General features: G+C 40.9%; 2 protein-coding genes across 4 annotated transcripts in view; both read left to right on the top strand.

The window, feature by feature from the left end:
• LOC129835927 (PDZ and LIM domain protein 7-like) overlaps positions 1-3,855 on the top strand; it is a 74,113-nt gene extending 70,258 nt beyond the window's left edge. Inside the window, exons 13-18 of the mRNA XM_055901627.1 lie at positions 518-846; positions 952-1,312; positions 1,429-1,609; positions 1,727-1,847; positions 2,081-2,196; positions 2,318-3,855. Coding sequence (XP_055757602.1) covers positions 518-846; positions 952-1,312; positions 1,429-1,609; positions 1,727-1,847; positions 2,081-2,196; positions 2,318-2,407 — 1,198 coding nt within the window. The 3' untranslated portion in view covers positions 2,408-3,855. The remainder of the gene's footprint in view (positions 1-517; positions 847-951; positions 1,313-1,428; positions 1,610-1,726; positions 1,848-2,080; positions 2,197-2,317) is intronic.
• Positions 3,856-7,706: 3,851 nt separating this feature from the next.
• bmpr1aa (bone morphogenetic protein receptor, type IAa) overlaps positions 7,707-14,665 on the top strand; it is a 73,011-nt gene continuing 66,052 nt past the window's right edge. For 2 of the 3 annotated variants that reach the window (XM_055902162.1, XM_055902160.1), the window contains exon 1: positions 7,708-7,969. The gene's annotated coding sequence lies outside the window, so the exon portion shown is untranslated. Of the gene's footprint in view, positions 7,970-14,665 lie in introns of all 3 variants that reach the window. The other variant, XM_055902161.1, reaches the window with a different exon arrangement.

Below are 14,665 nucleotides of genomic sequence, written 5' to 3'. Positions count from 1 at the left end.
TAAGACCCAAAACATATGTGGACACAGTCAGGAAGGAGATAGGTGGCTGTTCAGCATACTAGGTTTTATTGTGAGGCATATTCGTGTTAAAGGGATATGTCGGGATTTTGGCAGGGTCAGATAAACTTGTGGATATGATTTTTATGTCTCTGCATCCAATATGAAGGAAGTTATAGGTAGTTTTGCGAACCAATGCTAACTAGCGCAATGACTTCGAGCCAATGCTAGTAAGCAATTGGGCTAGCGCTAGTTAGCAACTTCTTTCAAACTACATGCAGATGGTATCCATGAGTTCATCTGACTGGGGAAGTAGATACAGGGCCTCATTGCCAAGATCCTGAAGTATCCTTTTAACAGTATCCTTATGAGTAACTGGTACTTGTAGTACAGTTTCCCAATTTAGATAGTTTATATAATATATCAATGACAGTTCAGAAAGCTTCTGAAGTAATACGACTGATATGTTTGAATCTAGGTGGTGATGATGTCACTCAGCTTCTTCTTTATCCTTCTGCAGCCTATATGGCCAGGCTCCCCCCATGCAAAAAGCCCCTCCCATGTACCAGGGGCAATCCATGTACCAGGGGCTTTGTATGCAGAAGGGACCTCCCATGCAGCAGGGACCTTCCATGTACCAGGGGCCTGCTATGCAGCAGGGACCTCCCATGTACCAAGGGCCTCCAATGCAGCAGGGACCACCCATGTACCAGGGGCCCCCCATGCACCAGGCCCCAACTATGCAGCGACATCCCATGCAGCAGCCTCCTCCCATGCAGCAAAGCTCCATCCAGATCCCTGTGGGCCCTCCTCCACCCAAGGTGGTCAGCACAGCCTGCATTGTGCCAGGTAGTTACAGCAGGTGGCGCTGTGTGGCCGTTTGTTTGTGTTAATAATATGGTAAGTATGGATAGTGTTGACCTAACCGGGTGTCTCTTTGGGTCATATCTCCAGCCCCTGTTCCAACCCCAACCACAGCCCCGGCCGCCCCTGAACCCCCCTCCAGCAGGCCACCCTGGATCACGGACAACTCTTTTGCCAACAAGTTTGACCCCAGCAAGAGCACCAGCACCAGCATGAAAGTGCCTGCTCTACCTCAGAGTGCCCCACCAGCACCGGCCTACATCCCAAACCCTGGCTCCGCCCGCGCCCCTCCCTCTGCCCCAAGCCCTGCCTATAATCCCAGCCCCGCCCCCTACAACCCCGCCCCTGCCCCCTTCCCTCCCATTGCCCGGGGCGTAGCCCAAAGGGCGGAGCGCTTTGCTGCCAACAGCAGCAGAGCACCCCTCTGTGGCGCTTGCAACAACATGATCCGGTAACAACAACGATACACCGTCAGTGGAAACACAGCCACTCAAACAGAAACAGTGTTTGGCTTCAGAAATGGTTGTTGTCACCACCTTTGTCCTCATTCGCTATCTGTCGTTACAGGGGACCCTTCCTGGTGGCCTTGGGTCGCTCCTGGCACCCAGAAGAGTTCAACTGTCACTACTGCCACACATCGCTGGCAGACTGCAGCTTTGTGGAGGAGCAGAACGCAGTGTACTGTGAGAACTGCTACGGAGAGTTCTTTGCCCCCACCTGTGCACGCTGCAACACCAAGATCATGGGGGTGAGATGTCAGATACAAACACACAGACATGTACAAAACACACAAAGGCGCTTTGTTTAGCCTATGCAGCATATACCCACAAATGCACCCAGACAATAACCTTTTGTCCCTGTGCAGGAGGTGATGCATGCTCTGCGGCAGACATGGCACACCACCTGCTTTGTGTGTGCTGCCTGTGGCAAGGCCTTCGGAAACAGCCTATTCCACATGGAGGACGGGGAGCCTTACTGCGAGAAAGGTACTTTACGTAAATGGAATGGCACATAACAAAAAGCCACAGGTGTTAAATGTTTCCTTTAGAGCCCAAACCAGCTTCTGCTGACATTTTTGCCATAATGTACTCTGTGAAAAACAGCTTCTGCAACTGAACTACATTTGAATTATACACATAAAGACACATTTTTTATGCGTGTAACTTTGTTACCATTTGCACCATTTGCTAGTGTTTTCAGTCTATCCTTTCTCTTTCAGATTACATTTCACTCTTCAGCACCAAATGCCATGGCTGTGACTTCCCAGTAGAAGCTGGAGACAAGTTCATTGAAGCACTGGGTCATACCTGGCACGATACCTGCTTTGTCTGTGCGGTAAGAATGACTACACAGCTGTACATGTTCCTGATGTATAAAACTGTTATAACTAAGATCTCTGGGAATGTACCAAAAATGGCTGATTTGTGAGATTCACAATTCTGTTTGTCTCCCACAGGTGTGCCATGTGAACCTGGAGGGCCAGCCCTTCTACTCCAAGAAGGACAAGCCCCTGTGCAAGAAGCACGCTCACGCCATCAACGTGTAAATGCTCCATCTGCAGCCTTATGGGGTGGTGGGCAGGTACTTACGTATCTATGCTCAAGCCTTGGCAATGAGCCCTGTAGAGGGGGCATTGATCCCAGTGTAAATGATGAAAAACACAAGCTGAAGATGATAGCGACAAGATTGACCGTCAGTCGTGACAAAATATTAGTTAGGTTTGTATTTATTAATTTCACTGACAAATGAATTCTAATGTATATTTTATATCAGAGAATTCTGATGTAAACCCTTTGCTATTCCACTGAGTTCCTAGAGGGCCTCAATCCAGTGAGGTTGGAGCTACGGCCGACAGACACATGCAGACTGAGTGGAGTAGCAGGGTTCTTCAGTAAATAAGATGCCTTATTTCACAGCAACACTGTGTGCTTTGTTTTGAATGTAAAACCCCAAATAGCGAACCACAAATAGCTTGCAGTGATGTAGTAAGATCGTTGTAGGATTGTATACACTAGATTCAACATGATAATGCCTCACACTGTGAACTGATACAGTATATCATGACACATTTAGGCCTACTAATACTGTTGGATTTCACAGAGCTATTATTATACATTATAGTTTAGTAAGTGATATTTATTGCAACTTTGACAGTTATATTATTTATTTACATAGAAAAAAATGAAAGCATAACATCCATGGATGTTTATATTGCTGATAAAGCAAAAAAGTTATATTGCCTTTTGTTGACAGCTGCATCATACAGAGAGGTTCATAGTATTATATGAAGTACTTCACTCAAACTTTTTCATCCTGGATTCAATTGATATCCAGTCAAAAAACAATACAAAGATGGCAATATGTTACATTATGATACAGTAGTAACATACAACTTTAGGGATACAGGTAGAAGATGAGGAAACTTGTATTTATGGGGTAGGGAAGTTAGGATTTTTGGAATGTGTCTCATAAATGTGGAAATCAAGGAAGTACCCTGGATCTTTTTACAGCATGTAAGAGAGGCAAGCACTGGCTTGGGGTCTTAAAAATACATTTTACACAGCAAATGTCTATGCATCTCTGTATGAAGCGCTACAATTAAACAAGAATTTATAGGAAATATCTGTCAAGGCCAAAAACAGCCATTCACAATAATTTCGCTCTCACTAGCACACACCTTAAAGGTCAGTTGTGACCTTGTGCTTGTGTACAGATGCTTTACTTTGAGTTTATTTTATACACCTGTGTATTTTCTGTGTTTGTGTATGTATGCATGCAAGAGTTTGTACATGATTGTCAGTGCATGTCTACTGAGGCAACATCAGTATTAGTTACTGTATGTATTTGTGCCACTAGAGTAGCAAGGTTTATTGTGATTTGACATAACTCTGAGAACACTAGACTAAGTACTTTTGATATGTGTATGTATGTAGATCAACGAGTAAGGAAAGCATAGTCAGTGACAGTTCAGAATAAACCTTACATGGTACCATTGAGGGAAATGAAGGAAGACTTGAATTGTTGCTAAATAGTTGTTTAAGCGACTCGTTTTTTTTTAAAGTTCAGCATGTAGAAACTAGTTATATAGTTTCCAACCACTAGAGTGCAACAGAGTGTTGAAACCATGCTGGCTACTTGGTATGCCTCACACGCTAGTCACTTTTTATACATCGTACACTCACTGTATGTTCCCGTGGTCCCCACCCCAGCAAACACTACAAAGCCATTTGTCACCCCTGTACACTGATCATACGCAACAGCTCAATGTCAATATTTTTTACAGACCCCCATGTGTCAGCCATGTACTGTATTGACACTTCCTCCATAATCAGATACATAATCTATATTGTGAATTTTGCCAAGAGGAAGAGGACATAATGCTTAATCAAGATGTTTAGAACTGAAAGTTGATGTCAACATGATGATAAAATGGCTGTGCATCTCATTAAGGCCATTTTTAGGCAATACTATTTTGTGTTACCTGGTATCTGAAGGACCTTGTCATCAGCCCAAACTGTCAATATACAGTACCAGTGAAAAGTTTGGACACACCTACTCATTCAAGGGTTTTTCTTTATTTTTACTATTTTCTACATTGTAGAATAATAGTGAAGACATCACAACTATGAAATAACACAGTTTGAATCATGTAGTAACCAAAAAAAGTGTTAAACAAATCAAAATATATTTTAGAATTTAGATTCTTCAAAGTAGCCACCCTTTGCCTTGATGACAGCTTTGCACACTCTTGGCGTTATATCAACCAACTTCATGAGGAATGCTTATCCAACAGTCTTGAAGCCTTTTCCACATATGCGGAGCACTTGTTGGCTGCTTTTCCTTAACTCTGCGGTCCAACTCATCCCAAACCATCTCAATTGGGTTGAGGTCGGGTGATTGTGGGGGCCAGGTCATCAGATGCAGCACTCCATCACTCTCCTTCTTGGTCAAATAGCCCTTACACAGCCTGGAGGTGTGTTTTGGGTCATTGTCCTAAAGAAAAACAAAATGATTGTCCCACTAAGCGCAAACCAGATGGGATGGTGTATCACTGCAGAATGCTGTGGTAGCTATGCTGGTTAAGTGTGCCTTTAATTCTAAATAAATAACAGACAGTGTCACCAGCAAACCACCGCTACACCATCACACCTCCTCCATGCTTCACGGTGGGAACCACACATGCGGAGATCCATTCACCTACTCTGTGTCTCCCAAAAACACAAAAATCTCAAATTTGGAATCATCAGACCAAATGACAGATTTCCACCGGTCTAATGTCCATTGCTCGTGTTTCTTGGCCCAGTCTCCTCTGAACAGTTGATGTTGAGATGTGTCTGTTACTTGACCTCAGTGAAGCATTTATTTGGGCTGCAATTTCTGAGGCTGGTAACTCTAATGAACTTATCCTCTGCAGCAGAGGTAACTCTGGGTCTTCCTTTCCCGTTGGGGTCCTTGTGAGATTCAGTTTCCTCATACCGCTTGATGGTTTTTGCGATTGCACTTGAAGAAAGTTCTTGAAATTTTCCGGATTGACTGAGCTTAATTTCTTAAAGTAATGATGGACTGTCGTTTCTCTTTGCTTATTTGAGCTGTTCTTGCTATAATATGGACTTGGTATTTTACCAAATAGGGCTATCTTCTGTATACCAACCCTACCTTGTCACAACAGAACTGATTGGCTCAAATGCATTAAGAAGGAAAGAAATTCCACAAATTAACTTTTAACAAGGCACACCTGTTAATTGAAATGCATTCCAGGTGACTACCTCATGAAGCTGGTTGAGATAATGCCAAGAGTGTGCAAAGTTGTCATCAAGGCAAAGGGTAGCTACTTTGAAGAATCTCAAATATAAAATATATTTTGATTTGTTTAACACTTTTTTGGTTACTACATGATTACATGTGCTTTTTCATCATTTTGATGTCTTCACTGTTATTATAAACTGGGTGGTTTGAGCCCTGACTGCTGATTGGCTGACATCCGTGGTATATCAGACTGTATACCACACACCCTCGTGCCATATTGCTTAATTCTGCAATTTAGAAAATAGTAAAAAATAAAGAAAAACCCTTGAATGAGTAGGTGTGTCCAAACTTTTGACTGGTACTGTATGTGGGTCCAACGCTCACGTCTGTAGTCAACATTGGCAATAACACTATAAAATAATAGTGTATCACATATATTACAGTTTTATATAATTTCACAGTCCATTCCCAAATATGACCATCATTTCTCTCTGCTGTCAGTCATTCATTCCATTTAGGTAAGAGGTCTCTCTGGTGCATCTCTGCCCTCTGTATAGAGAGACATAAGTATCCTCATCATTCTCTTCACTCTCAATTCTTCCATCCCTCCTGGCTAGTTCTCCCTAAACAATTAACATGACACACATGTTACTTTGCTATGACACTGAATTAAGACGACCCCTTTTAATGTCAGTTTTAGTTTGCTGAGTGGTCTTTCTGATTTTGGTTCACACGTTATTTCTGTATTGCTGTATATTAAACACTTGTAAGGCTGCAAGATTATATATTTATATCCAGTGTGTAAAATGGATTGCTTTTTCTTCCATGTTCTGTGTTGATGGGGGAAAATATTTTTCTAGAGTAGTATTTTTCTTAAAATAGACATACTTGGAATGAGATAACAACCACTTAAAAATGATAATTGATTTACTTATTTAAACATTAATTTGTTTTTGAAACACTAACTGAAATATGGCCTTGATCTTTGAGTAGTTGTATGATTTTATTTTTGGGGGCTGGACTGTGTTGGAGGAATAGGATTGTTGTCATTTTTCTGTTGTATATTATCAATAGCACATGACCTTGCTTCATCTCTTGCTGCATTTGTACTTAGAACCCTATCGTCTTTATAAACAAGGTATTTTTATGTGGAACATTGATGTATTTGGAGTGTAAAACCCCATATTTCAAATGTATCGCCATGCCTGGCCTGCGATAACACTAACTATGCATCAAAATAGGAAAATGTTTTATGCATTGCTTTTAGTGAACTGCATCTGACTGCTATCAGAACAGAATTACATGGAGAAAGGATATACCTTGAAGATTTTAGATTTGAACAGTAGTCTACTGTGACATAGCATATATAATTGAATGAGATTAATCTGTGCGTGTGTGTATCAATCTTGGGAAGGAAATGGGCTTGATTTCCTCTCTATCGAGATCTTCCTGAATGGACTGTGTTAGAGGGATGGCCTTAATTTATGCATGCTGTGTATTGAATACCATGATCTTAATGTCCTGTATATTGTTCAGTAAAGACTACCAATCACAATTTTTGGTTTTACAACCACACGTTTGCCTGTATTACGGGAGTCAATGTTGAAAGGCTGCTGGTATCTCTAGATCTCTAGGACAGGTTGAATCTTTGAAATTTGTCAATAAACATTTTATTTCACAGCGGGAATGTCTTTCACCTTGATTTATTGTTCCACCTCATCTCCCTTATTCTTCATCTCCTATCCTCCTCATCACTATCCTTTCCACCCTTTAGTTCTTAATCTCCTTTATCCATGTTCTTGAATCCCTCATCTCCTCACTCACCCTTTCCACCTTGTTCTCCTTTTTCACCCTCTCTTTACTTCTCCAGTTTCTAATACCTCTCCAGCCCATTGCCTCCTCCCTCTTCCACGCCACCCTTCTCCGACATATGTCTCTTACTCTCCAGACTGTTCTATTTGCGAGTAGACTACTGCATGCATGTGCCTAATTTGATGTCAGAGAAATAGGAATACGGTAGATCTGTCCATTTACGCCAGAGGGCGTTAGAAGTAATTGGGACATACTTGAATTATCCATAGAAATACTCCCACCGCGACCCGCTCCCCCTCAAATGGTTGAGCACTCGCTGCAGTGATTGGAAGGTTTTGGTCTGGAATTATCTCGTCTCGCGCAGGACTGGGTATGTGCGCTTGATCAAATGACATAGTCGGAGCCTGAAACATAGCAAGGAGAGCTGGGCCGAAGTACAGAATTTTTGGAAAATATACACAACATTTTGCAACTTCAATACGAAATATATAGATATAAGGGAGTAAACCCCCTGAACCAAAAGGATTGGCCACATCTGCTGGAGAAAAAGGTGAGGTGGGATTACATCTAGGCTACATCATAAACCTATGAATTCTGCTTTGACTTTGTGGAAAAAGTTTGTTTTAGCTTCTGAAAAATAACAGAACGTAGCTGAAGAAAAGTTGTCTTAATTATAAAGTTGCTGTAGTTATATTTTTGTTAGACTATGTTGTCAGTGTTTTGAATGTAGCCACTTGTTTGCCAGAGTTTACTATAAGTGAACTAGATTGTCGGCGCTAGCTCGCTAACGTTAGCTTAGCCACTTAGCCAAATACATGTAAATAGCTAGCTAACTAACTCGTTTTCTAGTAACGTTACCTCAACTAACAAACCTAACACTGAACTTTGATATTTACAGAATTGGTTATCCAGAGTATTATTTGTTTATTTTTTGCCTCCAGTTTAAGTCGTTTTATAAATGAATTCACTCGCTACACAATGAAAGTTGTCTTGCTAGTTAGCACAGAGCGGTGTTAGCCAGCAACAATTATTGTACTTACTGCGCTTCCGGAGACATTGCAACAATGTGTTACAAATTTGACTGAGTGAATGTCAGGTTGGAACCATTTGTGTCAAATTATGATATTAATCAAGTCTTTTTCCCTTCCTGCAGAGGTTGACTACGTTTAGTTAATAGGCAACATTGTTGACAAGTAACGTTAGACAATATCTTTGAATTTACTAACTTTTCAAGCCCAACGTTCTTAAATATATTGATTATACATTGCTAACAGTAACTTTAGCTGTTCACCGATAAAAACGGTCAGTTGTCTCAAAGTAGGCAAATTCATTGTTCTGTCGTTGTGAGTGTGTGTTGTAGTAAGTGTTGACGGTCCAGAGGACTGAAGAAGGCATAATATTACCACCTCAAGTACTGATAAAAAATAATCATCCAAGTGGGCATTAATGATGCTTATTTATAGGTGTTACACACAGGTTATTTTTTTTGTATTTCAGAACATGTCTGTTGCTAATAGTGGAATGATAGTGTTTCACACTATTACTAACCCCCCCAGTGTTGATTGGCCGTGATATTTGCCTATTGATTTCTTCCGCTAGGGGGCATCTGTCAAAATGGGAAAGCTGTTCTGACTTTGGCTGTGTTATTTAGTGTAAATTGCTCTGTCATTTCCTGGTTGTTAATTCTACACTATTTGCTCAATTTCAGTCTGAGAAAACAAGCACTGAATAGTGTAGCTAATCATTGTACCAACTAAAATATATATATAAAATATCAAGCGGGAGTTGAGCCTTTTTTACTTTGGGTTTTGGTCCAACAGCTTACAAACACCTGTAAAAACAAATGTTTAATTGAAAATATATTTTACAGTGATTTTTATATGGAACAATAATTCCTTACACTAATCCTATGTGTAGCGCTATTTAAATAATGAGACTTCACATCAGCTCTCAATTTGCTAGCTATAAGCACACACGTAGTTTGAATGAAGTGGTTTTGGGATAGGCTATCAAATTTTATTTGTCACATGCGCCGAATACAACAGGTTGTAACCTTACCTTGAAATGCTTACTTACAAGCCCTTAACCAACAATGCAGTTCAGTAAATAGTTTAGAAAATATTTATAAAGTAAAAAAAAAAAACTGAAATATATCTTTATCCTGTAATCTATGGCTTCTGGTTGGGATATGTATGTATGGTTACTGTGGGGGACGATGTCGTTGATGCACTTATTAATGAAACCGATGACTGAGGTTGTATACTCCTCAATGGCATTAGATAAATCCCGGAACATATTCCAGTCTGTGCTAGCAAAACAGTCCTGTAGCATCTGCGTCATTGACCGAGACACTGGTACTTCCTGCTTTAGTTTTTTGCGTGTAAGCAGGAATCAGGAGGATAGAATTATGGTGGTCTAGAGTTATTATTTCTTCTCCTTAGTTTGCACATGTGACATGCTGGAAGAAATGGTAAAGGTAAAACTGATTTTAAGTTTGGCAGCATTAAAGTCCCAGGCTACTAGGAGCGTCATTTCTGGATAAGCATTTTCTTGTTTGCTTATGGCCTTACACAGCTCGTTGAGCGCGGTCTTAGTGCCAGCGTTGGTTTGTGGTGGTAAATAAACGGCTACGAATAATATAGATGAGAACTCTCTTGGTAGATGGTGTGATCTACAGTTTATCATGAGGTACTCTACCTCGATACTTCTTTAATATTAGACATTGCGCACCAGCTGTTATTGGCAAATAGACACACATCCCCGCCTCTCGTCTTACCAGACGTAACTGCTCTGTCCTGCCGATTCACGGAAACCCCAGCCAGTTCTAGATTATTCGCGTCGTTGTTCAGCCACAGCTTGGTGAAACATAAGATATTACCGTTTTGAATGTCTCGTTGGTAGGATAGGCTTGATCGTAGATCATCCGGTTTATTTTCCAGTGATTGCACGTTGGCCGGACGGATGGTAGTGGCGGTTTACCCACTCGCCGACGAATTGTCAGAAGGCACCCCGACCTCCGCCCGCTGTATTTCCGTCTTCACGCGATTGACACCGATTTGGGCCTGGTCTCGGGAAAGCAGTATATCCTTCGCGTCCAGAAGCTCTTTTTGGTCATAAGAGATTGTAGCAGCAACATTATGTACAAAATAAGTTACAAACATTGCGGAAAAAACACACAAAATAGCGCAGTTGGTTAAGAACCTGTAAAACGGTGCCAGGTCAATGGTTGAATTCCTTGTGGACTATCATCATTGCTCATCATAAATTGTTCTATCATCAACATGTAATGTGATAAAGTCCTCAGTGATGATGAAAGTATTAATTCATGTTTTTGGTCCCTTGCTAGTTCATTTGTCTGGATGTGGTATGTGGCCTAAATTGAAATTACAGTTGTATGGCACAATATTTAATCTGATGTTGTAGGCCTCAATTATACACACCACATTCAATCAGCAAACCTTGTTAGTGATTGTGTGAAAGTATTGGGTTGTTAGTAAGACACCTTCAAATCTGGCAATACACACACTCCAAACACTCATATACACACACTACTTCAGTAGCAAGAGGTCTGCTTTTCACAGGGAAAATACTCAGTGTCTCCTCTCTCTCATGGGAGAGTCGGATCTGAATGGAACATTTTTGGCCATGCTTTTCTCATCTGTACAAAGTGAAAAGCTGGTTTTAATTTGAGCCTGGAGTGGGATGGCACTTCATTGTGCTACCCACAATCCAATGCTGAAGGCAACCTTGGAGTGAAAGCGGTCGGAACGTAGGGAGGTCAAAAACCAGATGGAGGCCCTGACTGTGAAACTGTCTACTTTAAGGGTCCTGGAGGAGAGGCATGGGGTAGGAGAAGTAGATTTATAAAGGGGGAGGAAAAATAAATTAAATCTAAAGTCTAACATTATACATATGCCAGACAGCTGTACATTCTACGGCTTATCCGGAGCTCTCCATTACTGAAATAACACAGGCCAGTAGTTGGGGAGGGAGACTAGGCGAGGATGAAGAGGTAGAGGAAGAATGGCTAATAAACTCATGGTGAGGATTGTTCCAGGTATTCAAATCATAAGCAATTGACAAGAAATGTCAATATTTAGACATAGCTGAATATCTTCATAGTTCATATAGACCTAAGCCTAGTGTCTCTAGCAGTAATTGTGTACCCAGTATCTTGATCTGACACAGTGACTATAGCAGGAGTCTAGCCCTGCTCTGGAGCTGAGGGTGATTCATTAGCCAGAGCTCTGTTACTGCCCAGATTCTGGAGTGAACGTAATGGAGTTTAGACAAATGGGCATGGATTCAGTAACTGGTACATAATTCAGATATGATTTATATGCACATGATGTACAGATCAGAGGTTTGCTCTTTATCAGGAGGAGATAGCTAGATGGAAGTATCATATTTTTGTTAGAATGATTATCACTTATGGGCCATTTGTTTTGTCTCCCATGCTCCTGCTCGACAGCTGCCATTGCAGTTGAACTTTGAAATGGGCATAGCCTACATGTGGGAAATCAAAATATGCTTATGAATGTACTCATTAAATATCCTACATTGTTTTCATCAAGTCCATTCTTAGTATGTGGTGTGTGTATTGATAAGACTATTTATTTCCTAGAAATACAGTTTCAGTACTAAAGTCTTAACATAAACCAGAACTTGCCTGCTCTTGCTTGCTTTTAGTGCAGGGGAAGAGGGAAGCAAAACATTCTCGTGCTCATATATTTTCTCAAGCACTTTAAATCCACAATGCTTGTTTTTCTAACCTCCCTTTCTGTTTAAGAATGTCTTTCCCCCTGCCTTGCTTCTGTTGTCCTGCAGCCCTCTCTCCCCTCTCTGAGAGCGTTTCCAATCTGAGGCAGAGTGAGGGATCCGATTGCTCGGGGAGTCTCAAAGGCTTTCTGGCGAGGTGGCAGTGGGAAGGTGGTGGAGATGAAGGCGGGGAGGGATGGAGGGGGTAGCGCACTGATCAAGTTTCACATCCCAACGCCTTCCTCTTTCTGCTGCGCCTCCCCCAGCCAACCCCCCTCTCCTTCCCATAATCCCCATCCCCTCAGCCTGGAGACAGAGTGGCTGAGATGGTGGAAGAAAACATGCAATCCTACTCTCTCTCCATACATCCACCTCAGACTCCAGCAGCCTCTCTGGAGCATAGAGAAGCAGATAAATAACGACTAAATCTAACCCATCACCATTAGAATGTACACAGAGAGCTGTTTCAGCCAGAGAACGATGGAGTTTAGGAGTGCTCTAGGCTTGGGTGGTATCCAGATTGTCATACCTTCATACCGACCTTGTGCCATACTGGGATATTTGGTAATACCAACACTGAATACAAGGGGTGCTATTTTCAAACTCCACTGAGCATGTGTAATCCTAAAGTTAGCAATGCTAACAAGTACAACAAGTTAAATCCCATAGAGAATGCTAACTAGTGCATTGCGAACATTCTATACAGTCTCTGACCTAAACTATTTTCCAGACAGACATCCCAGCTCAAAGTTATACAAGTAACTAAAAAATGCTACACAGTTTCCTGCACGCACAAAATAAATATTAGAATCCAGGAGGGGATTCGCTGCTGTTACCGGCAGCAAAGCTTGACTATGGAAGAAGCTAAAAGCCACTTAGCTAGATAGCAAACTAGCTACTAAATTATCAAACCAAATGTACAACTGCAGAAAATTTAGCACGTTTTAGACAGTTAACTTAATAGTTATAAGATGTCTTGCTGGAAAACATTTAATTGTGAATTCCAGTCTGTAACTAGATCACCTGGCGCGTGCTGCACAACATTGAGTGACTCAAGGCTCTGGTCTCTCTTCATTATGTGCTTGTAAATAAACACCACGTGCCTGGGTACTACCGGTAAGCTTCATAATGAAAAATGATCTGACAGGTGAAAGCTACACATATTCAAATGTATTAAACTTTGAATAAATAGTTTATATTGTATTGAAAAAACACCCCGTCGCTCTTTCCAAATACCCCTATATACGGTATACTGCCTAAGTCTGCTCTGCTCCCCGTAGGCTGTATAAACCTGTAGCAATTCCTGCTGGCTTTTGGAAATATGCTGGACATTTCATACTCTTGACATTTTATCCATTTGCATTCTGTACACTTTGTTTTCTTGTGACAAAGATTTATTTACATATGTAACAATTCAACATAAGGCTGGGTGATATGACCAAAATGTTAGGCTATATCACTTTAAAAAAAATCCAAAATGGCGTTATTTTATGTTTCTGAATAATATAAGTTCTAAATACGTTTTATGAGTAGTGCATGACCCTGGATGGCAACAAATTAATTCTACGTGGTTTTAATTTTTGTTTTATACTCAACCAAACGAGGACAACAGACTGCAATCATGTTTACAGCCAACCTTTTTTATGCGAATAAAGTGCATGTCGGATAAAAAAAATTAACGACAGGCTTGATGGAATGTTGACAAAACAAAAATACGCTAGTCAAGGTGATTTTTTTGTGTCTGTAAAATGAATTATGCGAGAAATGTCTGTCTGTGGAACTGCTTCTATGCGCAAATATTGATATAATAACCATCATATCGAAGTGGTCCTCCCATTATGACTTGCTGGGAAAGCATGCAGTTTATTAAGCTACAGATGAAATAAGTTATGAACTTCACAGGGTGGTGAAAGTGCAAAGTGCAAGGAGATGAGCTTGATGCTCCTTTCCCAAAAATATCTAGTCTTATTCTGGTGATAATCAATACTTGGCTGCCGTTTGGAAAAATAGAAATCTCACTTTTGTCAATATAATCTCATGTAGGCTATACGTGCACTCCAGCCAGCAGCTCACAGCCAGCACAGAGCGCACGTGCGCTATATAAAGCAATCATTTTTTGGTGCAAACCATCAGTAGAGTTAAATGCAATAGAAACCCATTTAATAACTTTTTTATTTTTTTTGGTACATGGGAATTGAACTGCAAAACTATTTTGATGTGCACTACGGCATCACGCACAGCCTTTTATCGGCAACACGTCAGTTGGTGGAAACATCTCTGGTGGGAAAATGTGCGTTTTAGGTTTTATGCAGATTTTAGAATATTCACATGAGAATATGTCGCCAATTGGATGGAAACCTAGCTAGTGAAGTAATCCAATTTCAATATTTTTTTTGTATTGTATCAACATTGTAGGCAGTATCGTAAAAATCCATACCTGTTTGTGGATCCGTACCGGTATACCTTAAACAACGATATCACCCAGCCC

Source organism: Salvelinus fontinalis, chromosome 37, assembly GCF_029448725.1.
Source record: "Salvelinus fontinalis isolate EN_2023a chromosome 37, ASM2944872v1, whole genome shotgun sequence".
Classification (NCBI taxonomy): Eukaryota; Metazoa; Chordata; class Actinopteri; order Salmoniformes; family Salmonidae; genus Salvelinus; species Salvelinus fontinalis.
The sequence above is the reverse complement of the archived record's forward strand: the minus strand, read 5'-3'. Positions and strand labels throughout refer to the sequence as shown.